At 42.5% G+C, this 24,447-nt stretch overlaps 2 protein-coding genes across 6 annotated transcripts in view; one reads left to right on the top strand and one right to left on the bottom strand.

Moving 5' to 3' along the window:
* Positions 1-24,447, top strand: part of POP5 (POP5 homolog, ribonuclease P/MRP subunit) — a 25,059-nt gene continuing 612 nt past the window's right edge. The window contains exons 1-6 of one of the 4 annotated variants that reach the window (XM_034790689.1): positions 1-158; positions 228-370; positions 1,027-1,176; positions 2,111-2,194; positions 10,542-10,697; positions 23,305-23,408. In XM_034790689.1, the coding sequence (XP_034646580.1) occupies positions 139-158; positions 228-370; positions 1,027-1,176; positions 2,111-2,194; positions 10,542-10,697; positions 23,305-23,357 (606 nt within the window). In that variant the 5' untranslated portion in view covers positions 1-138 and the 3' untranslated portion in view covers positions 23,358-23,408. Of the gene's footprint in view, positions 159-227; positions 371-1,026; positions 1,177-2,110; positions 2,195-2,423; positions 2,726-10,541; positions 10,805-23,304; positions 23,409-24,447 lie in introns of those variants that run through there. The other 3 variants (XM_034790690.1, XM_034790688.1, XM_034790692.1) reach the window with 3 other exon arrangements.
* RNF10 (ring finger protein 10) overlaps positions 4,745-24,447 on the bottom strand; it is a 23,628-nt gene continuing 3,925 nt past the window's right edge. The window contains exons 2-17 of one of the 2 annotated variants that reach the window (XM_034790687.1): positions 19,100-19,302; positions 17,854-18,053; positions 16,467-16,557; positions 15,102-15,286; positions 14,885-15,021; positions 12,436-12,596; positions 11,609-11,743; positions 11,188-11,434; positions 10,802-10,935; positions 10,219-10,336; positions 9,722-9,823; positions 8,805-8,939; positions 7,938-8,038; positions 7,548-7,608; positions 7,253-7,411; positions 4,745-6,017 (exon numbers count right to left, since the gene is read on the bottom strand). In XM_034790687.1, coding sequence (XP_034646578.1) covers positions 5,941-6,017; positions 7,253-7,411; positions 7,548-7,608; positions 7,938-8,038; positions 8,805-8,939; positions 9,722-9,823; positions 10,219-10,336; positions 10,802-10,935; positions 11,188-11,434; positions 11,609-11,743; positions 12,436-12,596; positions 14,885-15,021; positions 15,102-15,286; positions 16,467-16,557; positions 17,854-18,053; positions 19,100-19,302 — 2,246 coding nt within the window. In that variant the 3' untranslated portion in view covers positions 4,745-5,940. Of the gene's footprint in view, positions 6,018-7,252; positions 7,412-7,547; positions 7,609-7,937; positions 8,039-8,804; positions 8,940-9,721; positions 9,824-10,218; positions 10,337-10,801; positions 10,936-11,187; positions 11,438-11,608; positions 11,744-12,435; positions 12,597-14,884; positions 15,022-15,101; positions 15,287-16,466; positions 16,558-17,853; positions 18,054-19,099; positions 19,303-24,447 lie in introns of both variants that reach the window. The other variant, XM_034790686.1, reaches the window with a different exon arrangement.

The raw sequence follows: 24,447 nt of genomic DNA on the forward strand, positions 1-24,447 counted from the left end.
CTTGACCCTCCGGTTCCGCCCCTGCCGAGTGCCGATTGGCTGTAGAGTCCAGAGACGACACTCCCATTGGCTGAGCTGAGTGTCTGTCTGGTTCGGCGTCCCGGGGAGGCTGGCGCGCGGCCGAAGGACAAGGAGGAGATGGTGCGGTTCAAGCACAGGTGAGGGTGAGATGTTCGCTCCGCCCGGTCACTCCCCGTTCCCCCCTAACGCGGTGCTTTGCGTTGCAGGTACCTGCTGTGTGAGATCGTCTCGGAAGACCCCCGCTGCCGGCAGTGCATCGACGAGCGGGCGGTGAGCGCTGCGGCGAAGGATGCCGTTGCCCGGACCCACGGGGACTACGGGCTGGCCTGCTGCTCCATCTCCTTCACAGGTCTCCACCTGCCCCTGCTCCCGCCTCCGCGGGTGCCGGCCCCCGGGCTAGGCCCACAGGCGGGGCCGGACACCATTTCTCGGAGTACTGCACGCACGCCAGAGACGGGTCGGGGGTTGCCCATCAATCACTGGGCGCGGGGTGTTTGTTTCAGTGTTACAAGGGGTGAATGAGTCTTGAAAAATCACCAACCAATGTGTGTTATTTCTGGACAGCCCCGATGTGCTAAGCACGGTCTCCGACCGATCCGGAATGGGCCTTTCGCCCCCAGGTCCCAAAGCACTGCCCGGGGCTTAAAAGAGATTAAAGTGCAGTCCCTGTGCTCGTGGCAGTTTTTCCATTCTAGCATTCCCTGACGAAAGTGCAGTGCGTTGTCGTACCCATCCTCCTGACTGGAGGCCAGTGGCTGCCACGTAATGAGATTTAGGAAAAATCAGCATAAACCCTTGCTATGTCTAGTCTCCTACAGCCTTTCATTCTGTGGCGACATAGCCAGCAACTATGTAGAATTAGCTCTGGAAAACATTTAAAGTTTTGCTTCAATATAAGCTACTTGGAACCTCAGGTTCTGTAAACCAGTATTTCTGAAATACGATCTAATGTTCAAGTGTGCCATGAGAGATCAATTGTTCTAATCAGCTGTTCCATGTGCCTAGTGAAATATCTCAATGCCTATACAGGCATAGTTATCTTGCGTTGCCGAAAGGACTTCTACAGGCTCCTATGGTCAGCTCTTCCCTTTGTCACTTACTTAGAGAACAGGAACCAGCGTTATTCCTGTTTCTTCAACACACTACATGTTGGAGGTAAGGTTTTCAAGAGCTTTTCTTTGGTGGCCTGTGGCATGTCTTACTAATTCCTCCTAGTGCAGCAACATCTCAGAACTTTGAGATCTTGAATTTCTTATTACTCTTGTAATGATTAGGAGGGAAGAGCCCTCAGTTATTTAATATTGTTCCAGTTACATGACAGATGAAGCCCATGTAATGCCTCACTGAGGCTAGTATAAACTCACTTTTAATGGCTTTAAATAGGTCATCCTAAAGCTAAGACATTCTTTGTTCTGCTATGGCCTCTCTACAAGCTCTGCTGTTTTTTTCATTATGCTGAGTTAGTCACTCATCTGTTCATTATACTGCTACTGCTTTAAAAGCAAAAGCCCTCCTACTTTGCAGATGTAACTTTATTCTCCCAACTTCACAGCAAAGAGCTTGCCACCCCTATCACAATTTGGTAATCTGCCATCAGGGAGCTGTTTTGATCAAATCTCAAGTGGAGCAACTGAGTCTCTGTCAAGAAGTTTCAAACAGGGAGGGAAGGCTGGAGGGATAAGAGTTATTTCCTTATTATTCAGCACTATTTCAGTAGCTGATTAATATTATAGCCTGTAAAAAGCAACAGAGTCCTGGGGTACCTTTAAGACTAACAGATGTATTGGAGCATAAGCATGCGTCTGAAGAAGTGAGTATTCACCCACGAAAGCGTATGCTCCAATACATTTGTTAGTCTTAAAGGTGCCACAGGACTCTGTTGCTTCATACAGGTCCAGACTAACATGGCTCTCTGATTATATAGCCTGTGATGTTCTTGCTGTTTGATCTACTACATTCCCACTTCCTGCATGAGTAGGGAAAATATATTGTCACAGCATTAAAATGGACTCTTGCCCTGCTTTGTTGCATTTAATTTGCTTCAGCCCTCTGCTAACATACAGAACTTGTGCACTTGTTTCTCCAACAGGGACAATAAGAACATGTCAGAAGTTCCTTGTTCAGTACAATAGGAAACAGCTGCTGCTGCTATTGCACAACTGCACCAGTGAAGGTAAGCAGCTGCTCCATTCATACATTCTAAAAGGGGCCCTCTTACACGTGGACTTTGTGTTATGTTGTATGATGCATGTTTCATTTCTCTCCTGTCAGTCTGGTTATTTGGTAGAGCTGGGCTCCTCAGTTGGTCAGTGTAGTTAAGTGAACTTCTTGTACTTCCCTCTATGTGAAGCCATGTTGAATAGTGACATTTTTCATTGTGTGCCTCACCCTCATTGTTGCAGAGGAAAGACAGTCCATCCAGAAGTCAGTGTTAAGCTGTTGCCTTAAGGAAGTGGAGGAGGAGCAGTCTCAAAGTGGGGATGAAGAAGATGACTGTGCAGAGACAGACTGAACATAAACCTAAAACTAGTGCAATGCCTTCTGTGAGACAAGTGGATAACTTGCAGTTAAAAGATGTCCCAGGCTTTCTGCCCTATGCTGAGCAGATAAGATTTAAGACATCTCGTGCCCCACTTTTTTTAAACATATATTTGATTTTTTGGAAATAAAGCGAAGAATAAAATACATTGCTTTCTTGTAAAAATCACTGTGCAGCAGCCTTAAAATTCAACTACAGCACTCTTCAGTTTTCCTTAAATAGTTTGAGTCTGCATCTCTTCAAGCCCAGAGGAGGAAAGGGAGTGGTGGCTTTCACCAGGTTGTATAGTAGAGAAAGGGTAGTAGGTTGGCTGGATTTTTAATGGCATGGGAGACATAAGCAACCTATTATCAATAGGATTTATTTGAAGGATAGCACAGTTATTTTTTTTAAAAAGAGGTCCAAGGACTTCTCTAAATTAACCTCCAACTACACCCAGCTATGGGAATCATATCCTAGTACTGGATCAGGCTTACTTTTTTTAATAGAAGAGATGAAACTGACTTAGTATGCCACAGAAGCTATTTCTTTGAGGATGGTTAAATATATTGCCCTGCTTTTGTAGTCTATGGTTAACCTGTTTTTAACTGTCAAAGAAAAAGTATGAGCAACTGCTCTACTACCCTCAACAAAACACTAATACCTACCTCTGGGTTTTGATTGAGGTGTGCTTACAGTGTATTAATTCACACTACTGAGGAAAGGTACACCATTACTGGTAGGAGAATGAGGCCCCCTCCCAAAAAATGTGTTTTTTCCCCCCAGTATCTATGGAATCTTAACAGTAAGGTTTAGACTGCAAAAACACCCAGTGTAGAGGGCATCACAAATCAAAGTTAATATTCACAGGAGTCAGGAACGAATAGGAGTTGGTGTTAAAAAAAAAAATTTATACCAATTCCCCCCCCGCAAAAAAGGTTTTCCCCATCATTGAACTAGTTCAGCTCCTCAAGTAGAAGAGGTAATAGAGACAAGGCTTCAGGGAGCTGCCAGCACCTTCTCTAGACCAAAACTATTCCATGCAACCTGGCTGTTGAAGTTTCTCTTAGCTGCAAGAGCAAGTAGTGGAATGTTTTCAGTTGAGTCTTAGTGTAAACAAAGCAGTTTGCTCTAGGTCAGATGGAGAGATGCCTAGTTAGTGATAAATAAAATGGATTGCAAAGGAATGGGTAGGTTGGACATTGGCTGCTTTATGAAGGCCTGAAAGGTTTATAGAAAAGTTTACTTTTAGTCCCATCTCAAAAAATACTGGCATTGGAAACAGTTCAGAAAAGGGCATTAGGGGGTATGGAATAGCTTCCATATGAGGAGAGATTAACATGGGGACTTTTCAGCTGGCAAGAGATGATTAAAGGGAGATATAATAGAGGCCTATAAAATGATGACTGATGTGGAGAAAGTAATAAGGAAGTGTTATTTACACTCTAACAAGAACTAGGATGCCACCAAATGAAAAGAGGCAGCAGGTTTAAAAAACAAGTATTTCTGCACACAACACCTGGTCAACCTATGGAACTTTGCCAGAAGAGGTTGTGAAGGCCAAGCCTATAACAGGGTTTAAAAAAAAATTAAATACATTAATGAAGGATGTGTCCATCACTGGCTGTTAGCCAGGATGGGCAGGGATGCTAGCCCTAGCTTCTGTTTGCCAGAAGCTGGGAATGGGCAACAGGGGATGGATCACTTGAGTACCTGTTCTGTTCATGCCCACTGAGGGCATTGTGGCATTAGCTACTGTCAGAAGAGAGGCTAGGGGGCTAGATGGGCTTTTGGTCTGACCTAGTATGGCCTGTCTTATCAGAAGAACAGAAGTCTGGCAGAGGGATATTGTGATACCAAGGAAGAACTAAAAGGGGCAGGATGTAATTCTTATTCAAACTTTGATAAGGTGCCAGACCTTCTCTCTAGCATATTACGAATCTAATCTTCCCCTTTTCTTAGGGTGAGAAAAGCTCACTGCATAGTAAATCCTTTGGCATATCCAAATGAGAAAAGGTAAGAGGCCTTAGCATTTGGGATAGTTGAACTTAAAGCTGCTGTTTTATAAGGAAGGCCTGCAAGCTAAAGGACACAGCCCCATTCTTTTCCTTTACAGCCAGTTGGTAAAGGGGATCTTCTTTTTCAGGTAGTGGCTACTTAGCTTAACTGCAAAAGTTACATTAAAAACTCTTTCCAAAACAAGCCTTAACAAATGGGATAGAGTACAGCAGAGGAAGGACTCCTGCCCCTCCCCCAGCACTACAATTCCAATTGTGCATATGATTTATTGCAACTGTTTGCCTTTGCTGGTACATTACACCTACTGTTCATTTTATTTAATGAAAATCCACACCAATTAATGCATTAGCTTCAAATTAAACCACAGGCAGTGCAGAATGAAACCGCTCCAATAAAAAAAAAAAGTGGGTGGGGAGGGGAGAAAAAGGTTTATAGTAAGATGAGCCTAGTACAATCCAACTTGCATCCCTGCACAAAGCAGAATGAGGTCCCTGTTCCGACAGGACAGGACAGCCTGGCTCCTTGCTGTGGGGTTAATTCTGCAGATTTTGGATACCACTTATTCATCTGATCTCAGAAAACCCACCCAGCATATTTAAAGACTCTAGGGTGGAATGTTTGCTCCAAATCATGGAGGCAAAGAAATTCTCTTTGTAACCTATGCTGGCTAAAATATCAGTCTTACTACATCCATGTTAACACAGTAACATAGCTGCTTTGTACTATAACAAAGTCATTCCCTGACATTCATTCTGAAATGCAGAGAGTCCTGTATGTATTGTAATTTGAATTTGGTAATGAGGATCGACTTTATTCCCACTCTAGATCTAGTCCTTAAGCACCAGAATGTGTTAGTAAGGGCTACTCCTGTCATTTTAAAAAGTAAGAACCCTCCTTCCTACTATGATCTAGAAACAAGAACCTCTTCAGTATTGCCTGTTTCCAGTGGGAGGCAACTGCACTTGCTAAGAAAAAGGATTTTGCTTTACAGCTAACTGCACCTACTGCCAGATCTTGTGTACTGTTTCCTCACGATACACACACTCGTAGGGAGAGTACAGCTTCTCTGCTTTTTGAATGACATGACACCACATTGCAAAAAAAACTGGCAGTAAAACCCATTCAAACTGCTGATGGGCCAAAAGAGCTGACTTGGCACAGACTGGAAACCTTGGCTAAAGTTGCCAGGTTCCAGTTTCTCTTAATACTTTGATTTTGTATAAACCAATTAAAGGTGCTAAAAAAAAGTGGATATCTATAGTTCCCCCCCCTCAAGGCCTAGAAACATGGATTTAGTCTGTTCAAGCTTAAATACTTAAACTATAGCAGCAAAACAAAAAGCAAATGAAAACCAGGAGACAGAACTTTCTTGGACAGCAGCATCACTTTGTGTGGACAACTGAGGTGCTAAATAGCAGCTTCTGCTTCTGTTTCTTTCTTTTCTTGCCTCCCTTTTCCTCTGTAAAGAAAAAGATTTATAAAAAATTTTTTGGCTTTGACTAAGCCATATTTCTCCTCAGCTACAGTGATCTTCCCACTTAATGGTTAATAGGTTGGGGGAGGAGGGTTAGTTTCAATGTAGGTACCTAGGACCTTGTTTTCTATTGCTATGGAATTTTTGCCACACAATGCTATAGAATTTTAGGACTTTTAAAAGTCCAGTACTAGCCCTTATGGTGGCTACAGAGGAAGCTGTCCAAAGGTGAAACACATGCAATCCGATGGGTTATTTTCTGGGTCTCTAGAGTTTGAAATAGTCAAGCAGTATGAGCTGCTCTTATTGCACTTATTTTAGTAGCTCTGAACTAACATACTTATCCATCACACTGCTGGATGCAGGCAGATATTGGGTAGCAAGTGATAGATTAGCTCACCTCCAAAGAAGGGATCACTTCAACCCCATTCATAAAAAGGTTAGGAAAAAAAAAATAGAAAAAAAAAAGTACATCTCCTTCCCACTGCCAGAAACAGTTCTGCAACAGTGGTCGTCAATATGGAGTCCACAATACACTGCAACTTTTGTGGAAGCATGAAACTGAGCATAAGAACAAGGACTAGTGTATCAATGTCCATTCATTTAAATGAAAGTGTCTAGATAGGAATTAGTTTGAAACTTCTATAGGACTACAATTGGCTGCCGAATTCATCACTGGAGTGTGCCAGAAGCACAAAAAAACCCCACAACTTTGGTGTTATGTGGTAAAGGTGGGCCTAGCTCACCCCAATCCTTGCACATAGGGAGAAGCCAGCAGAAGCTGGTGCATGATGAATACCCAAGAGACAATTGTGTGCTGTGCCTCGGAGGTCCAACTGAGGTACAGTCCAGGGAGAGAGGGGGCAAAGGTGGTTTTAAGCCACCTCTGTGCCTATACAATTCTGGGCTTGTTGGAGGCTGGTGCAACTCCCACTGTAACTTAGAGCAGCTCTATGTTAAGGCTGCCTCTGAGCAGCTCCACAACCTAGAACTGTTCAGAATGGTTCTAGTATTGTAGGTTACAGTTCCATCCCCAACATACCACTACACTACTACACCAGGACATGGGCTCATAAACCTTATGCAGTGCCAGCACTGGGGGAAACTTGCCCAGCCAGTGATGGGGCTTTTATGGCCCCTGTACACTGGGAGGGAGGACTCCCAGTGTCAGGGAACTCTGCATGTTAGACTTTTTAGGGGACAGACTGCTTTGTTCTTACCAGAGAGGGGGTCAGATGTGGATGGCTTGTCCAACTTCAGGAAGGCTGCCTCAATAGCTTGGCTAAAGGAATTCTGGAAGCTGGGCACAGGCATACGGTCAGAGTTGTCACTCTCTCCATCACTATCCACTGGAACAGGAGGTGCCAGGGTATTCGGATCTGGAAGAAAGGAGATTTCTAGAAAGGCCACAGATGATGGAAGAGTTGTTGCTGAGTTTGTACAAAAGTGCTTTTATTCAGTAGCCATTACACCTGAAATTATGCAAGATAATCACTGGAGGTAGGGTTTCCTTACCTCTTGTGTTTGAGGCAGCTTTGGGCCACATTTCTGGCTTTGCTTTTCCAACTCTCAACATCTACCAAGGGAGGGGGGAAAAAAAGTGTGCATAAGAAAGCAGACCAAGACCTATCTGTCAGCATCCCCTCCCACACCCCCAGAAGTTGTAAGGAAATCCAGGCCTTTTGTACAATACAACTTTCAAGCCAGAAAACAGGACTTTGCCCAGTATTATGGGTCTTTTGCCAAACATTATCACTGATTAACTGAAGAGCAGAGGGACCATCCCATCTTAGCCACTAAGACCATGCTTGGAGGTCTTAAACTTCAGACCAGTGAGGAAACAGCAAGTAGGATAGTCAGCTGGGTGTTCTGTTCCATATGCAACTTTAAGGGAAGAGGATTTACCTGGGCAAAGGAGGGTAAAGGAGACTCTTCTTCCAGGCTTCCAATACAGAGTGGTGGGCTAGCCAGGCTAGCAGCAGTTGCCAATGGAGTTGAGACAGACTCTGTAGAGAAAATTCAGTCAGTTAACAGGAAAGCTAATTACATGAGCAAAATCCCACATTTGTGCAATGGAGGAGAAAGAAGCTGGTGCAGCCAAGGCAAACAATGCATTATAGCCCATAATTTTCAGCTTTCATCTCAACATATCTTGTCAATATTTCAGTTTCCCCCTCTGCTATTTAGCCTCTTATATAGACTGTCCCAAGATGTTTTTATACAGGGACACTTACTAGAGAGCAAGTGACCAAGAACTGTCTCGGAAGGCTGGAAAGGAGACCCCAAAATGAGATACACCTAAGGTGAAGTCACTGACTTGATCCTTCTTGGGACTACACAGGAAAACGTATCCTATATTCAGTGCTAAGGGTAGCATATTTCAGGTTACAATACACAAAAGAAAAATAAATGGTGGTTCACCCAAGGCAGAATTGTACAGTTACTTACAAACCTTCCCAGCTCCCCTTGGGTGTGGGGGTCCAATTTCTTGGAAGTAGCTATTCCTTTTCCTACAATACAAGGCTTCTTGTAAGTGGTGTCTGCAGTGCAATGCTCAGACCCAGGATATAGACAAGACATAGTGGAAGATAGGCAACACCACTTATGGAGATCTATACTTTAGTCCTATTTCTGGGTGTTGAACTTTTGGATTTCACCACTAATACCCAAAGGTTCTGGGGCCAGCAATGAAAGTCTAGCTTGGTGTTCCGAGTCAGAAAGCCTGAGGGAGGGACTGCATCAATCCCTCTATGCATTCTTCCAGCTGCTCACCTGTGAGAGAGACAGAGCTTCTGCCAAGAAGGGACAAAGAGGAGCTCTGGTTATCACTGCTGATGAGTTCTCCTGAGCAAGCACTGAAGGCAGGAAACTGCTGCAGGTTCTCTAAAGCAATGTGGACCTCGGGATCTAGAGAAAGCCAGGAAAAGTTTTTAATAAGAACATTGCTTAATATGGAGCAATGGGTCACAGGTGTGCAAGTGTCAAGTTGTTTCAGGGGCTTTGGGAGTGGTCTCTTCCTTGAAGGGAAAGTAACAATACTGCCACCTGGAGAAAAAACAACCTAAATAGAAGCCTTGCTGCTGAGTAGAGGTAATCCCTATGCAGATGTTTGTTCTTCCTTCACCTTTCTAGTTGAAGGGATTAGTTTGGATTTAGAAAAAATCCTGGGAGTTGCATGAATACGGGGGGGGATAGCTCAGTGGTTTGAGCATTGGCCTGCTAAACCCAGGGTTGTGAGTTCAATCCTTGAGGGAGCCATTTAGGGAACTGGGGTTAAAAAAAAAAAAAATCTAGGGATTGGTCCTGGTTTGAGCAGGGGTTTGGACTAGATCTCCCGAAGTCCCTTCCAACCCTGATATTCTATGAGTATATCCTTTCCATTGAAATGGAAGAATGTGGTGGGGGGCTTGCAATGTGTTGGGCATGGTTCAGAAGTATGTTAGTTGTGTCGTTTCTGTTAAACACTTATTTGACCCAGCTAGTGCAATTTATGATCTCACCATACAAGGAAAGGGTGCTAGAGTGCTACAGCAAGCCCAGTTTATGGCAAGGTTACAAGTGAATACCCTGTTAATCATGGCAGGCCCCCCAACCTTCACCCCAAAGTATTAACCCCTAATCTGCAAACCTCACACCTTCCCAGGATTTGGAGACATAGACACCCACCAGTTGTGTTAAGTGAGACTTACACTTGCCCTGCTTCTTATTCTCCTCCATCTCAATTCTGCGTTCCCGACGCCGCTCATCACGAGCTTTTTTCTGCCGCAGGCGTTTCCTCTTTTCAATGTCATCTAAGTGTCACAAATCATAGGAAGCCAGGTAAAAGCCAATACTTGGTAAAGCTTTTTCCAGTTTTGGAGACACTATTACTAGGTGATCATTAACTTATCCATAAGCAGTTAGTGCAGTGTCCCATCCTAATCCATACTCTTCTCTCCCAAACTGTTTGTCTAATCCACACAAATAAAAACCTCACCTGTTGCAGACAAGTCAGAGGAGTTCCTTAACCTGAACAGGGCAATTCCTAATTCTAGCTAGGATCATCATGAACTAGGGTGACTGAGCAGCAAGCCAACCTTTTACATTCCTGTTATTCATTTGCCCTCCCAGCCACAGAAACAACATCCCTTCTTCCAAACTCTTTATGGTTACAGGACATGTTGGGAAAAGGAACGAAAGTACCAACCAGAAAATGTCTCTAGGGTCTCCTTTGATATGACAGGTGGCTTCAGAGCCAGTTCACAGATGCTGAACTCGCAGGTGAGAGGCAAGTGACATAGGTAACGATGGCGCTGTCGCATATCCTGAAAGGAGAGAGGGGGGCGGGAAATATATATCTAGCTATCTGATATCTTGTTGTAGCAGAACCCGCAAGTCTCTCCCTTCGCAACTATCTATGTCACCTGCTTTTTAGGAGGTGACATTACTCTCACCCACTCAACGCTTGAAATTCTAGGAACCTGTCTTGGAAACTGTTATGCCAAGTACTCCCCATTCATCTGTTCTCAGGAAGAGGAAACAGAAGCAACACCAACGAATCCAGTCAATTCAGGGGAATCTATATTAGACATTGCTGCTTCCAAAGGTGCCTGAAGTGGATCCCAACCCTACTCCCAGCCTGGAAAAAGTGCTTCAGCAAGTATTGGAAAGTGCTTGACAACCACTGTAAGTTACCTTTTCCTAGTAGTATCTTACCCACCATCAGCTCTCAACTGCCCTCCCTAAGAAAAAGGCCATGATTGATAACAAGGGAAAGCTACAGCAATTACCTCTGTCATAGAGTAGCCAGTTATCTCCACCACAGCTGCAGTGAGCTTCTCTGGACTGTTCTCCAGGCTGCCATACTCACGAACAAGACAGCGAACATTCACAGGGTGAAGATACATACACTGTCCATCCTCCGCTACAAGGGAAGAAATTCGCTTGTCACTTCTCTACTTCCCACTCACCCTTACCTCCCCTGGAACTACTGATTTCTCAAAGCCATCCCCCTCCCCACAAAGTGTCAAACATTAATGGTAAGAAAGTTTAGACTCATCTGTGAAGAATTGTGTTTCATAGGGGTTAATTAACAAGCTACAAATGCCTCCTCTGGGGCACTTTTTTTGGTGAACATTTACCTCTCCCCTCCAGAAACAGACTCCATTCCACTAACCTTGATAGAAATAGTAAAAAGGAGAGTTGTTGCTCAAACGTCCACTGTTGGCTGTAACTTTAGATTCCTGGTAGTTACTTTCTGATGGATTAGTTTCTTTTGTAGCATTCACATCTGGTACTGCCTCAGTGTCCACCTCAGCTACCTCCTCCTCTTCTGCTTCCAGGGGAAGAGGAAAGGAGCTTCTAGAATTGGAGCAGGCTTCCACCATCTCTTCATCAAACGCAGAAAGATATTCCAGAACACACTGCTATAGAACAAACAGTGTAGAGTCAGTATCCAACTATAATCTCTGGTACACAAATGCTCTGAGAAGGGTAGATATCCTCAGTGCCTGCTCACCTTACACTAGAGTGAGGAGGTGGAGTTAGATTCCAACTGTGCTTGTCCTGGGGGGAGAAGGGGACCAAAAAACACCCACCTTTTTCTCCTGGGAAGCTGCAGGCTCCCTGGTCACAGAAGGTTCCATCAGGACCAATTCTTCTACAGCTGCTGTGGCTCCTGCGACGTCGCTATTGCTACTCTGGTCCAATGAAGTTAGAGTCCTCTCTCGATGCTACAGGCCACCCCAAAAAGAACACATTTCAGTTTACTTATTCCAGAAGACAGACGATAAACGTCAGTATTCCCTCCCCTCGTGTCTCAGACTGCCACAGATCAAGATTCTCCCTCACCCAGTGGCCACTTCTAAAATAGAGGGAGACACCAGCTTACTTATAAATGACCTCTGCAGGCTATCTGCCACATACTGGCTTTGAAACAAGCAACTGCCTGCAGGTTTGGTTAAAGAATCATTATCTCAAGAATTAGCTATTCCTGACACAAGGAGAGCCTGGCTTCACCAACAGTAAGCTTCCACAACTACCTCTGCAGTTAAGACACTATTCAGAGGCTGGTGGCATTCCAGGTGGCAGAGTTCAGTTGGTGATTGGGGTGCATGTAGTTCTTATTCCCTTTCAGTGTTTATATTGCTGCTTTTGATCAGGTGCTGTCCTTAATATCAAGCTACCTTGCCATATTCTGTGCCCCAAAGGAAGAATATTTGAAATTTTAAACTATTTTCTTTCATTACTACTGCAAATACTGAATCACACATTTCCAAAAATAATCTCTATATTGAGATTATTAAAGGATTCTCATCTCACTCCCTCCCCCAAAAACCAAACCCACTGTGGATACTTGGCCTCCATTAAAAATGTTGTCAGCATCAAGCAACCATTAACATCCACCACAACTGGGGGTCCTCACCTTCAGTTCCTGGATAGCTGCCTCAATAAAGCAAGCTTCAGGGGTGTTTTTTTCCTCCTCGTACTGTTGTAGTAATGCGGTTTTCTCTTCCAAGATCACCCACTGCAGCACCTGCTCCCTGGATGCCAGCAGCAGCTTAGAGAATTGGCTGTGCTGCTCATCTGGCCAGGGAAAGAATATCAGTAAGACGTCCTTTGTAGACACCCAATGTGCAGCAAGCTCCAGTTTCAACTCTGCCATTCCTATTAAAAACTCATCTACTCTCTCATTGTGGGCAAATCTACTAGGAAGACTAAATCTGCACATAAGCAGTGTTGTTGACGAGAAGTTACTGAGATAGGAGATCAGTTTATCATAAATCCCAATAGCAAGTTATGAAGTTAAGTCTCCATAAACATTCAACAACAATTTCTGCACTAGAAGTTTGTTTGATGTGACCAAGTCACTAAAACAAACACTCTACACATTTAGAGAACCCACAAAAGGGCTTTTTAAAAAAAAAAAAAAAAAAAAAAAGGAATGGGCTTTGGTCTCTATGAAATAAGCAGTGCCCAGAAGGTATTTCCTGCCTTAACCCCCTAGCAGCATCAGGAATGGCAAGTCTGGTCTTCCCTCATTTTGATGGAGGACCTCAGAGGATGCTGGCTCTCATTCTGGAGGGTGCGGAACTCAATCTCAGTTTGGTATTAAACTGAAAGTTTAAACAGTGACAAAAATATTCTTTTTGCTCTGTCCCAGTTAATAAAAGCAATTTCAGTGTTTGAAATCCCAGATTAGAAACAAACTTTTAGAAGGACAGTAGATATCTTCATTCCTCCAAATCCAATCCTCACCCCAATTTCATAGTGTCACTACAGGGCGAAATTAAGGGAGGGGGGGAGAAGGGAAAGGAGGAAGAGAGAATCTTGTCTGTGCATTTTGCATATCTTGCCATATTTGGATTTCTTTTAAGTGCAAGCTTAATGCTGAAATTTTCTGCATTTGCAGTTATCCTGACACCAAGACTTACAATATCCTGTAGTGCTGTATGTTGTGTTTGCCCAAAGTTACTGATGCACACTCAATCTTAATTTTCTAAATATCCAAGGCAAACATCTGAAATGAGTTCTATGCTCCAGGATCCTATATTGGGAGACACTGCCCTTTAGAGTTAAGTTTAAACTATTTCCTCCCTTATAGGATTGGTTGAAAGAGCACAGGTGAAAATAACCCATAAAGCAGCAGTGATAATATGAAGAACCTTGTCAGTCACACAAGTTGTATCATTGTCGTATCCCTGAATGCTTTAAATGTATGGAGGGGGTGGTATGATGGGATAATCTAATTTTGGCAATTAAATATATGACACTGTCTAAATAACTAGAATTGGAAAAGTTACAGAGCAGGGAAGACAAAAATTATGAGGTATATGGAACAGCTCAGGGAGGGGAGGGATAGCTCAGTGGTTTGAGCATTGGCCTGCTAAACCCACGGTTGCGAGTTCAATCCTTGAGGGGGCCATTTAGGGATCTGGGGCAAAAAATTCTGTCTGGGGATTGGTCCTGCTTTGAGCAGGGGGTTGGACTAGATGACCTCTTGAGGTCCCTTCGAACCCTAATATTTTATGATCAAGCCCCAGATAGGTAATAGTTTTCCCCACTAGGAGATTCCACTGGTAGAAGCATGCATATGCTGTTGCTACACACAGCATCTCTGAAATAATCTAGCATAAACTACAGCAGGGGTCGGCAACCTTTCAGAAAAAGTGGTGTGCCGAGTCTTCATTTATTCATTCGAATTTAAGGTTTCACGTGCCAGTAATACATTTTAACGTTTAGAAGTTAAGTCTATAATATATAACTAAACTATTGTTGTATGTAAAGTAAATAAGGTTTTTAAAATGTTTAAGAAGCTTCATTTAAAATTAAATTAAAATGCAGAGCCCCCCTGACCAGTGGCCAGGACCCGGGCAGTGTGAGTGCTGCTGAAAATCAGCTCGCATGCCATAGGTTGCCTACCTCCAAACTACAGAATAAGTCAAATGTAAAATAATTCACTCTGCTGCTGAGCCAAGGGCTGGAGGGAAGGGGAGACCAAAACAAAGACACATGGGGAACAAAAACAGAGACCAACAAAAGGAAGTGAACTCTGCAGTGATACACTATTAGTTATGAATTACTTAATGTTGGCTTGTTCTGTAAATTATTCTGGTATGGCAGGGCCTTGCAGCACAGAAACTAGAGAAGTATGTATGATGCAAGCTTATGGAAGGGAGTTATGGAATAGGACACTGCATGTTAGTCATTTAAGAGGTGGTAGTTAATTTGATCAGTATTTGAAAGCAATGTCTTATAATCGGCCCAATATAAATGCACCTAGAGTGAGGTTTCCCCATAGCAACCAGCTTCCACATTCAAGTTTTAGTCATACATTCAGCCGACGTTCTGGGAGAGTCTTCACAAGTACTCACCTCCAAGATGAATGGGGTGCTCTACATTCATCCACTTGGATTTGGGCAATGCTACCAAAACACTTTTCTCCCTTCTCATTAGCTGCATTGTAATGGTGTCACCAATTGCATACTGGCGTGTTTCCATAGCAACAACACTGCAACACAGGAATAGCCTAAGTAGCAAGAATTAACTTTACAGAAAGATGAAGAGATTTGAATTGCCTGCAAGTCTTACCTCTTGAGATCCTTCTTGTGAATAGACCCATAACAGATGGGACATTTGCTCCAGGTTCTCTCACTCAGGGAGAGATAGTGCAGAATGCATGCCCAGCAGAAGATATGCCCACAACGGGTGATCTTGGCTGCAGTAGGTGGATACAGGCATATTGGGCAGGAGGGCACTTCATGGCTACAAATTCGCTGGATGGCCATAAGAGAAGCATAATACAAATAAGTTACTAAAGCTAGAGATTATAAATTGAGATATCTGTTCAGGAACTTGTTGCAAAGTTGGCCAAATATTTTTGCCCTCTAGAGAAAGACAAGACAGACTGGAACCTTTCCAAGAAAGCAGGGACCTCAGGAGGGTAGATTCCTTCAGTCACCAAGAAATTGATCATATGGTTTTAAAAACATTGTTCCTGCTAAGTGTGATAGGGTAGTTGGTACAGCCATCTACAGGGTATTGTACTCAGACTCTTCAATGTACAAGGCTTGGTATCATAGATTGGTTTCCCTTTTCATATGCTCACTGACCCCCAACTCCAGGATTACTAGCAATGTCATCTGAAAACAACTAATCTTGCAGGCAGCAGTGGACTTCTTGGTGTCACCTTATTGACTTTACAACCTAATTACACATCTAAACATCTCTGCATCTCCCCAATTAAAGAAAATCGACGGGTCCTAAATTTCTAAACAAATTATATTAGAAGAGTAGACAGATGTAATGTATTGTATATTTAGTCTGTTTAAGACTATTGGGGGAAGTGTGTACATGCATGAGTTTCCAAAGCAGCATCAAGCTCAGGATAACAGTAAACATGCCCCCTCCCAAATGCATGCGCTGCATCATAGACTAAGAGTATTGAGAGAGAGACAGCTATTTTCTAGATCTGGGTGGAATCCTGGGGTGCTTCAAGTAGCTACAGATTTTTGTTGTGAGGCAAAAGACGTTTGCCCATGCACAGGATAAGAGTCTGTAAAAGCATTCTACACAGCACACTTCCATCAACTCCATCCCTGTGACCTTGTCAGAAGGCTGACCACATTTCTGCATAATACTATGGGGAAAAAAAGTGTCAGAAACACACTTAATATTCCTAATCAACTTCCATCTATAAAGCATGGAGGAAGATAATCTTCTTCCTCATAACAGTCTTTGGTAGTCTTAAGACTCTGTATGTGACAGGAGCTTTCAAAAGTAATTCCCTATCGGATTCTCTTTTGTCACTCATGCAATACTGGAAGGAATGAGACTTGATGGCAACTAAATTCACATTATGTCAAATGCAACTAGAGCAACAGGTAGGCACTTTTTTATATTAGATAGGTAGATGAAGAGAAATAAGTTTTAAAAACCCATCCCATCACTACTGACCACTTGCTCCACAAAGTCCCAGTTGACCAAGGTATCTGGGTCAGCAAAGTTCACTGTGTAGTCCTGTTCCTCAGACACCACAAACTGGCAGCTGGATGGAAGACACAAAGGCATCATAAATTAATAAGTCACCTATTCCAACTGTCCAGGTGATAGCAGAAGTGGCCTTTGCATTAAGATCCTCAAGAGACCAAGTCAGTCCTGTCTTTAAAGACAGGACCCAAGAAAGCCTAGCACAGCCACATGCTGGGTATGTGAAAAGACTTGGCATCTAGGCTGACAATGGCCAGCAGTTACCATTAGTGAACCTAACAGGGCTAACTTCTTTGGACACAGTTCTCCTCCCTGCAGTTTGGCCATCCTGCCTGGAGTTCTTGTCTGAATACAGACTAAACAAAAGGGAACTTATGCAGAGGAAACAGCTTTCTATAAAGGAAACTATTGAAATAGGCAGAACACAAGGCGGGGGGGGGGGGGAAAATCACATACTATTCAGACAAGTGCTCTAATAAGTCTCTATACAAATAAAGTATATTCACATTTTACCATAGTATACAAAAATGCCAATGACTGCAATTTTAGCAGTACTTTTCATGGTCTTAAAGGTGGTGATCAGATACAGAAAATGTTGAACCTGCCCCAAATTAGAGATAAAGCCATTAATACATTAGCTTGGAAAAAAAAGTTCGTCTCCTAAACTGACTGACTACCTTGATTATTGATGCATTCAGTACATATTTCTACACAAGTTAAAATTATTCAAGTCACCTTTAAAGATAAAGAGTAACTATTACAATGTATCTGTTTAAAAACAAAGACTTCTGCACACGAGGACTTAAACTGAGACTTGCTTTGATCCCAAAAGCAGCAAGTTTTAACATCTCATTGTACTAAGATGGATTGAGTTTGTTTTGTTTATACTGCATTACTTGAGTTAGAAAGAAAATATGAACTACTTAAGTGTTAAAGGGACCACAGGTCTTCCTGGACCCAACAGGGTATATTAAATTTTACAGGTGGTGCTTGAGTATTTGGGCAGAAGGGTGTGTTACCCTTTCCATCCTTCACACTCAGTCCCTTTAACTGCATTTCCTTTGTTCTCTCTCAGAAACCAATATCTCCTTTTATAAATCAGGAAAAGAACATATTTCACCCTTCTGTATACACACAAGGTAACCCTTGCACCAATACTGTGGAGACAGAACCAGTGGAGCAGAACTTCAGTAACCAATACAAGGGGGGAAGGGAGGAAAGAACCACCACCACCACAAACGTTCAGTATAATTAAATACATAATTCCCTGACTCAGTCACCTACAGAGTGAATACACCGTCCCTTAAAGCTCATTCATATGAATGTCTAGGAGCCCTGCTGATCTTCCACTCACTTGGCCTGTAGGAAGAGCTCTTTGTTGAAGGGTTTGTGTCCCCATTTGTTCCTTTTCCCCCAGTTGCCATGTCCATTCCCATCAAAGTGACCTGCTTGGCCACGGGGTTCAAAGGTGAAGTTCAATAAGTGGTTCAGACTAATCTTCTTTGGACCAGAGAACTGGGCAGGGCTGAACTCTGCCCGTTGAACCTCTGCTACCTAAAAAACAAAAAATCCACAAAAAAACAAACAAGACACAGAGGTCTGGTTAGAATTTTCTGGAAGCTGGTACACTGCAACCTATCAGCACAAACACAGGTCCATTCCCTTCAATGGAATACAGGGAAATGCACTACCCCTACCTACTCACCTTCTCCCACTCCAGGCCTGAAGATCTAATACTGCAGCATTAGAAATGCAAAGGAACTTGAAAATTAAGATTACTCAATCTTTTTCCATTGTACAAATGGAAGTGTAAAAGCAACCTATGTAGTGAAAGTGAAAGCTTTATTTTTAAAAACTAGTTGTTTAGGATTAGCGACATGGGTAACAAAAGCTATTTTTAAAATGACAATATCCCTTTAAAGAGCCAGTATTGCAAGCTTTAGGATCATTCCAGAGATTTCATGATTTTAGATTAGTTTCCATATAGTTGAAGTGGACAGAATTAGAACTCAGAAAATATAGTAACTGAATATGTGATATTTGTAGATTAAATTGCTAATTTTTAAAAAATGGGTGTAACATGGGTATATATGCCAAGTGGGGGGAGGCTAACCACCCATAGTATAAATCAGCATGAAAGGATTCCTGATCTGCCTTTATGCCGCACTAGATCACATCAAGGCTAGTCAGATTACTTTGCTAAATATTTCATAATGTGGGATTCAGAATACACAAGTGGTTGGACATAAATATGTCACAGATTTAGGAACTGAAAACTGTATTACTAAGATCATTTTCATGAAGAACCTGTGTTTCACAATATGTATGTGGCCTGTTTATATACCCATTCCTCAGACTGTACTTCTGTTAGTTTCACTGATCTGGTTATTGAAGGAGTCTCAGACCAAGGAGCATCCTCTTCTGAGATGGTGCAAAGTTGTTCTGATATCACTCAATCTGGCGTCTCAGCGATGTTACCACCTCAGCGTTCTTGCCCTTCCTAGCCCAGAAAGGGAACACAGGAGACCTAACTAGCAAGTCAGAGTGATCCTCTTGGCCCATAAAAAGAGGCCTTGCAGACATGGCATTACAATTCTCACCTCATCTCGTCTTCCACCATTACAAGAGCTAAAAAGTTTGCCACTTCCCCCAGTGCCCCCTCTCTGAGGGGGCATCTTGTTAAAAGCTTTGCTTTTCTGTGAATTGGAGCGACGGGATTGGCTGGAAAAGTTCTCATTTTTTGAATATGAAGTTTCTCTTTTACGATTGTAACGTTGTTTGGATCCACTTGCATTCTTTCCATCTGAAAAGAAAAAAAAAAAGAAAACAAGTCAGACTCACAAGCTCTGCGAGATACTTACACTAGAAAAGCAGTGGCTGTCAAGTAATTTATGCCTTTAAGACAGGACCGCATTTGGCCTGGATCATTTTTATACCTGTCTACAGCAAGACAATACTGACTGTTATCCAGAGCTCCAAGGCTTCTCTAACTACACCACCAAACCCACAGCAAAGTACTTTTCAGGCACATTAGTATCCAGGAACCTATGCAGCCAATAAAGGAAGAGACTTCTTAGCTGTCTTGAAATAAAGTGCAGTTAAGTTGCTTCTATTGTCTGGATTCTTCCTACCATGGATAGTTTCTATGCAGAATCAGCTCCTTAATCAGCATTTACTGAAACTTACACCAAAAATCCACCACTACGTAGAGCTTATACCAAGCAAAGGACCAGAGACATAAGGCAGGTATGTAGCTGAACTGAGGATAGTATTACACTACACTCAATTCATTCACATAAACTAGTTTCAGGCCAGAACCAGGAACAGCCACTAGCAGGGTGTGTTTAATTAGAACACTTTTACACTGAGTAATCAAGATTGAAATTTCTAGCTTCTGGTGTTTTTCCAAAACACTCAATAGCCATCAGTTAGTTCTTTATTCTGGGCACACGTAGGCCTGATCTCTGCTACAGAGTTAGGTCAATGCAAGGCAGCTTACATCAACCTAAAACATGTAAGTGTCTACACTAAAATTTTGCTCCTGTCAAGGTAACTGCCCCGCTATGCTGACTTAACTCCACCTCCATGAGAGGCGTAGAATCAATGTCAACCTAGTTAGGTCAACACAGTATCAGCATAGACACTGCAATGCTTACATCAACTGTTACTGGCTTTCAGAAGCCGTCTCCCAATGCCCTGCACTGAAAGTACAGTTGGTACAAGGGCTCCTCGTGAGGACTTGCACTGCCAACACAAGAAGCGTAGTGTGGACCCACAAAGCTATTTAATTACTGCAGCAGCTGTATACCGACGTAACTTCAGTTGACAATTTTGTATTGTAGACATGCCCTTAGTTGATTACATGAGTTTTCATGTCTAGAATGTGTAAAGATACCACCCTGCCTGCATTTGTCTGTCTCTAGATCTCCCACATTGCTCTATTATGTGGACGTCTCTTTTTAACCACTATTATCTTTATTTCCTTTTCTCCTTCGTGCCTTCTTTCATCCTAAGCCCTATGCTTAGGGCAGTACAATGCATCAGGCTCTTCTTAAAAACCAACTTCTTCCACAATGCCCATCTACCTCAACATACCACTACCACCTTTGGTCTCCCAGTGCATTTATCTAATCTGTGTTTTAGTCAGCAAATCCCCAAATCCTGGAGGCAGGGATTGTTTGCCTGGTGAGAGTGCTGAGCACACTGTTGGGATTTTAACACAGAAACCACTAGCAGCAAGCACAAAGTGGTGACTTTAAATTCTAAAGCTCACAAGAATGTAAGAGCAGTCAGATGTTAGTTGTACACATTTAGAATACCCAAGAGTTGCTAGTGCTTCCTAAACTATTACAGAGGATCTTTCCATAAGATTAGAAAGCACTTCCCTCTAAAGTTCCAATAAGTTCTTAAATGTAAAGTCAGGCTGAGTCCAAACATGGTAATCCATTTCCCTGTGTATTAACCTGGTAATGCCACTAGATACATTTGTTTCCTGAAACAGTAGAAGAAGATTAGAGCTTAATTTTCAATGTCCTCAGCCCACAGATATGCCAATATACCCTTCCCTCTCAGAAATAGTTATTAACATTGCATCAGGTCCATTGTGACTTATCAAATCTAATGCCTCACAATAGCAGCACTAGAACATCAGTTGCATCTAGATCCACATATTGGGAAGTAGCAGGCTTCTGCCCCTTTTTCATCTGCACAAGTCTTTTACAGCTGACAGGTTCCCTCCTTCCCTATTTTAAGATCATATTAATTACTGTTCCACTAACCTTGGTAACTATCTTCCACTATTACTCCTGAGCGACAGGCATCAGGAGCAACCCAACTGCACATTTATAGTAACCAAATGATCTCATTCATGTCTATTCTCCACACTTTTCACTACAAAAATTTCATTTCTCCCTCCTGAACCCCCCAAAAAGTGTGTTCAGGGAACAGTAAGAAGGGCTGTGCATACCTCTTCATGACAGAGCATCCAGATGCTTTTAAAAATACAACATACATTTAAAAAAACACAAATGCATCTTAAGACCAATTAAAGCTTTCACCTCTTAGTAGAAAGGAAATGCAGAGATGGAAATGTGTGGCCACCGCATTTTAGAGTTGTGGGGGAAAAACTAGTTTAAGAGGCCTACTCTATCAGTTCAGCTTTCAGGGTACGTCTCCACTTACCGGAGGGTCCGGCGGCAGGAAATCGATGTTCTGGGATTGATTTATTGCGTCTAGTTAAGACGCAATAAATCGATCCCGGAAGTGCTCGCTGTCGACGCCGGTACTCCAGCTCGGCAAGAGGAGTATGCGGCATCGACGGGGGAGCCTCCCTGCCGCGTCTGGACCTGCGGTAAGTTCGGACTAAGGTACTTCGAATTCAGCTACATTAACGTAGCTGAATTTGCGTACCTTAGTCCGAAGTGAGGGCTTAGTGGGGACCAGGCCTTAGTAGAGTCACAGCTAAAACCACATGCAATTCTGAATTTTATTTGTTAGATGTGCCTGTGATTTCCAAAGAGTGAATCGTGCAGTAGAAGATCTTCAAAATTAAGACTAAAGCCAAACACCTTTCAGATTACATAGAGAAATAGAAGGGCAGTAATTTATTAGTCATTAGTTAAGAAGTGACAGGGAAGCTTTCAAGAGGCATTATGCAGCCACTCTGCCATTATTTACTGGCAAAAGTGGTGATGTACTTGGCCTAATGGCAGAGCCAAATTCAGAATTATAGAGAATTCAAACAGTTCCTACTATTGGTATCACAGCATGTCTGAATTGTGCAGCAGTTACAGTGCACGTGGGAGAGACTGCAAGTCAGCCCGACACCTTAGGGGCAGTGTTTTATCTTGAGAAGCATACCAGTTGCAGCTAAATATTCAGGGTGTAGCCAGGCCTGGACTATGGTGATTTGGACAGACTGAGTGTAGAGAAGAAGCTGTAATTTACACCACTGAAACTAGGCTATCGTCTCTGGTAGAATTAAAATTAATTCCAAAGACAAGAAACGGCTATTGGATTAGCCTTTTTCATAAATTATCTTTAAGAATGTCTTATATGGAAAAGCCAATAGAACTGCAGTCCATCACTGAACAGCCTTCTTAAATCTACAGTCACAGTGAATATTCTAGACAGGCAGAGACCTCCCAGGCCACAGCAACTTTGATTTTTTTTCCAACCCATAAGCACAGGGGGACAGAAAAATATATCTGCAAACAAGGGGGTCAAGATAACTGCATAGCCTCACTCTTTTTAAGCTGGGTCAGATTACTTCTTGTCAGGTGTGGCAATCTTCCCCTGCAGTTGACAGCAAGGAAATTTCCCACCTTGGTACAGTTAACACAAAATTACAGCCATTCTGAACATTAAATTGTCAGTCAACTCCTACCAGAACATTCCTATCACATTACAACCCTTCAACCTGACTCAGTGGCTTTTACGAGTTTCCTTTTCATCATTATAATGAGGACTTTAGAGATTCTTTGACCATAAAGTGTGATGCAGTAGTCTGTCCCTTTTGACCAAGAATCCAGAGTGGTATAGACTCTGGACACCTTTTCTTTACAACTTTACTGGTTGAAGGCAGTTTCCCCTCTTCAGAACGGTATGCATGAAAATTCCCAAGAAGTCTAAGAACCTCCAGGGTTGTAGTAGTAAAACAAGATTGAAATGAGGGAAGAGTCAGATGTAAAGCCAGAGAAACAGTATGAATGTCTAGTCTTGCTGCAAAAGCTCATCTTAGATACTATTGCCTATTTCCCTACAACTACAGGAAAAGGGCTTTTCTTCCTTCTAATTGTTTTGGCAGGCAGCATGTCAGAAAAAAAGCTTCTACTGGCCACTGTCATCTTTCTTCTCTGATATGCCTCAGTTATGGCTTTCAGGTTACTATGAACTGCCTCTGGTGACCTCTCCTACCAAAGGTACTTATCCAGCTATCTTCTGTATTTAGGCCAAAATTAATTCAGAATTTTATTCCTTGGCCTAGAAAAAGCTTTCAGTTCCCGTCCCTACCTCCACTTCCCCAAAAATGATTTTAATGACTTAAGTTGTTTTTAAAGCATGTACATACAATCATTTCCCAACAGGCCTTCGCTACTGGTTGCCAAACATCCTCACTTCAGGGGCCCTGACGTTTGTTCCAATCTAATGATGAATACTTTTGAAAGCATTAATCTTCTCTAGAACCGTTAATCCAGAACCAGCTCATTTTAATGAAGCAGGGCTCATTTCTAATAGTTAACTTTTTCTTACCTTTAATTGCGAGAGGAAGGGGCCCCTCAGACAAGGGAGCATTGTGTTTAAATTTTCAAAGGCTGAATTCACATTTAGAACATTGCAATTCTATAAACTGTTTCAAGGCGCACCCTGAACGGGAGCACAAGGTGCCTTATCCACAAGTCAGAAGTTGTGATAAAGTACTCTATTTCACCAGAGATTCCAGTTTCTCAACTGTTCACAGCAAGTGACATTTTCAGAAGTGCCTAGATGATTTAAGAGCTTCATTTCCACTGAGTCAATGGGATCTAAGCTCCTAAATCACTTAATTCTCAAAGGCACCTACTTGGCATCCCTCCAGTTTCAGAGAATCTCAGAGCTATTTGCTGACTTACAGCTATATACAAAAGCAAGCAAGAGAACAAGTTGATCATTACTCTATTGTATCAATACCTTTAAGGCATTAGAATGGTACCTGAGTGGATATACATTCAGACGTTATACAAGATTCAGAAGTTAACATTTTGAATAAATAAATACTAAGTCTTTTAAGTCAGGCATTTTTTTAAATTAACACAATTTTTAAAACAATCCAATTAAAACGCTCTGTTTACAGCTCTTGCAATACAACTGACATTAGCTCTCCGATCCGAGTATTCCAGCGTACACCTGAATTACAAGCATAAAAAAAGAAGAAAAAAGTGAATGTTAATGAAGAAATCCTTTCAGGTGA

The sequence above is a fragment of the Trachemys scripta genome, chromosome 15 (assembly GCF_013100865.1).
Source record: "Trachemys scripta elegans isolate TJP31775 chromosome 15, CAS_Tse_1.0, whole genome shotgun sequence".
Taxonomy (NCBI): domain Eukaryota; kingdom Metazoa; phylum Chordata; order Testudines; family Emydidae; genus Trachemys; species Trachemys scripta.